Here is a 2,296-nt window from a genome sequence, read left to right as displayed (position 1 = left end):
TCCATCCCAACCCCCCCCCTCCGTAAAGGAATAAAAAGAGGCGATAAGAACTTTATCTAATAAAAACCCCTCACGCACCCCTCCGTACTAGATCCCTGGAGTCATCTCCGTCCACGAACTCCACGCCTGGCGCCTCAACCAAAACAAAGCCATCGCTACCGCCCACGTCGTTACCTCCGACACGTCCTTGGCCGGCTTCATGGCCCGCGCCCAGTGCATCGGCGAGTGCCTGCACGCCTACGGCATCCATTCCATCACGCTGCAGCCCGAACTGGCCTCCTCCCCTGGAACCTCCGCCAGCGTGACTGGTTCTTTGGAGGAGGACACGGCCGTGGCTAGAGGGGTGTGCATGAGAAGGAGGAGACGTGGGTCGACATGTAAGATTGTTTGCAAGAATGGGTGTGAGGCACTTACTTGTTGTGGGTAGTGGTAGTGGCTTGGGGGGAGGAGGAGGAGATGGAAAAGGTGAGGTGGATTAATGGCGAGATGTTTGGAATGGGGGGGGCGGGAGTTTGAAATGTTGGTATGGCGTTTGATGATGATGTGGGATGCTGCTATTTTATGTTTATTCCATTTTTCAATGTGTTATGGTAGGTGTCGCTCCTCTTTTTCTTTTTCTCTGTTTTTCTTTCCTTCTTTCCCCCTTTCTTTCCTTCTCTCTGTCTTTATTTTCTTTTATTTTCTTTTGTTTTTTTAAAGCTAAACACCCACCACAACGTAAGCGTGCTCGCCAGCATAGAGTTACCTGTTTTTTTTCTTCCTCTGTTATCTATCCTTTCATACATAAAATACATACATAGATACATACTATTACTACTACTACTACTACTACTACTACTACTCCAAAGCCATGCCCATCCCCTTATTTCACTCCCCCGTCGTCATTGGCGCTTTATCAAGATATCAAGAAAAGAAACCGCATGGTTCCTCATCGTTGCAGAGCCGGTTCTAGTAGTTGCGATGTAATTCCCCCCGCATGCAAGGCGCAGGTGGGAGTAGCCGGCTGGGCCCCGTGCCGGTCAACAAGGGCCAGTTCCTTTTTTTTTTTTGAAGCTAGTTAAAGGAAAATTTTTGATGTTTATTTAATTTTGATCCTAGATAAAAAAGAGGAAAAGAGAAAGGAAAAAGGAAATAAAGAAGGGACGCACTCTGCGGGGAATTAATAGGAATTAATAAACTACGCTGTAACTACACATTCAACCTCATACAACTGGGGAGCCTGCCGTTTTTATGAGTAACCATCATTTTGAGGGGAGGATTTCAATCTGATATTATTCCAAACGTAACTAGTTAGTTATAACTAGTTAGTTCCTAATTATAGCTTACCAACAGGTGCAATAAGATAAGATGTGCAGATAATTGTTTCTCAAATAGCACACACAGAACAAGTTATTTACATCTCGCCCCACAACAAATTGAAAAACGGCAATCAATATCTGAAGGCCCATACATATCTGGCTACATTATATAGATAGAGATATAACTATGTATATTCCTATATAATCAATCTATACTCTGCATCCAACACGCTCGTCATCACGCTGCCATTCAACGCAATTTTGCCAAGCGCCGGCCTCGTCTACTATTTCCAATTCAGTATCAGCAGGCAAGGATATGAGGCGCCTCGCACAAGGCGGAACACCCGTTCACAATGGGGCCCCTACAGCGTACATGGCGGATATATATATAAAACATCCGTTGTCACAGGATTGAGAAGATATATGCAGAGATTGCATGTAAGCTAGCTGACGATGGGCGGCTAAGGGAGGCACAGCCAACTAGCTGGTATGCCTCGATGGGCTACCTCAAGACTCGGCAAGGCTCGCTCACTCACCTCAAAATTCAGAGAGAGAGAGAGGGAGAGGGAGAGCGTGGGGGTTGATAAAAGATCACGATTCCTTTCTCCATTCTGAAGGAAAAATGCTTTGTCGCACCAATTTTGTTCAAGCTCATGAAAATAAATATCTTCCATCTTGAAAAACGGCATTTTCATTTATTTCATTTATTTTGTATACCCATCCATCTGTTTTGTTTTGTTTTGTTTTATCTTCCCGCCTCACTGGTCCCTCCTCGGCCACTACCGCAGACCAAAGATGAAAGAACCAGAAGAAATCGATTGCTATCGAGTTCTGAAAGTGTCTAAAGGCGCAACGCTCCTTGATATCAAGAAGTCATATCGTAAGCGCATTTTGGAAACCCATCCGGACAAAAACCCGGGCACAGAACAGCTCCATTTGTCAAGGTCATTTTTTCATTTTTATTTATTTATTTATTTATTTATGAAGTTGGAAAATGA

General features: G+C 44.4%; 1 protein-coding gene across 1 annotated transcript; it reads right to left on the bottom strand.

Moving 5' to 3' along the window:
- Window positions 1-70: 70 nt before the first annotated feature.
- On the bottom strand, window positions 71-250 carry HCAG_05484 (predicted protein; the record flags this gene model as incomplete). Its single annotated transcript, XM_001539967.1, has 1 exon — window positions 71-250. One exon carries the CDS (start codon window positions 248-250, stop codon window positions 71-73), a length of 180 nt encoding a protein of 59 aa, XP_001540017.1.
- Between the last annotated feature and the right edge of the window lie 2,046 nt (window positions 251-2,296).

This window comes from Histoplasma capsulatum, genomic scaffold, assembly GCF_000149585.1.
Source record: "Histoplasma capsulatum NAm1 scaffold_5 genomic scaffold, whole genome shotgun sequence".
NCBI lineage: Eukaryota > Fungi > Ascomycota > Eurotiomycetes > Onygenales > Ajellomycetaceae > Histoplasma > Histoplasma mississippiense.
This window is presented reverse-complemented; position numbering and strand designations above follow the sequence as displayed.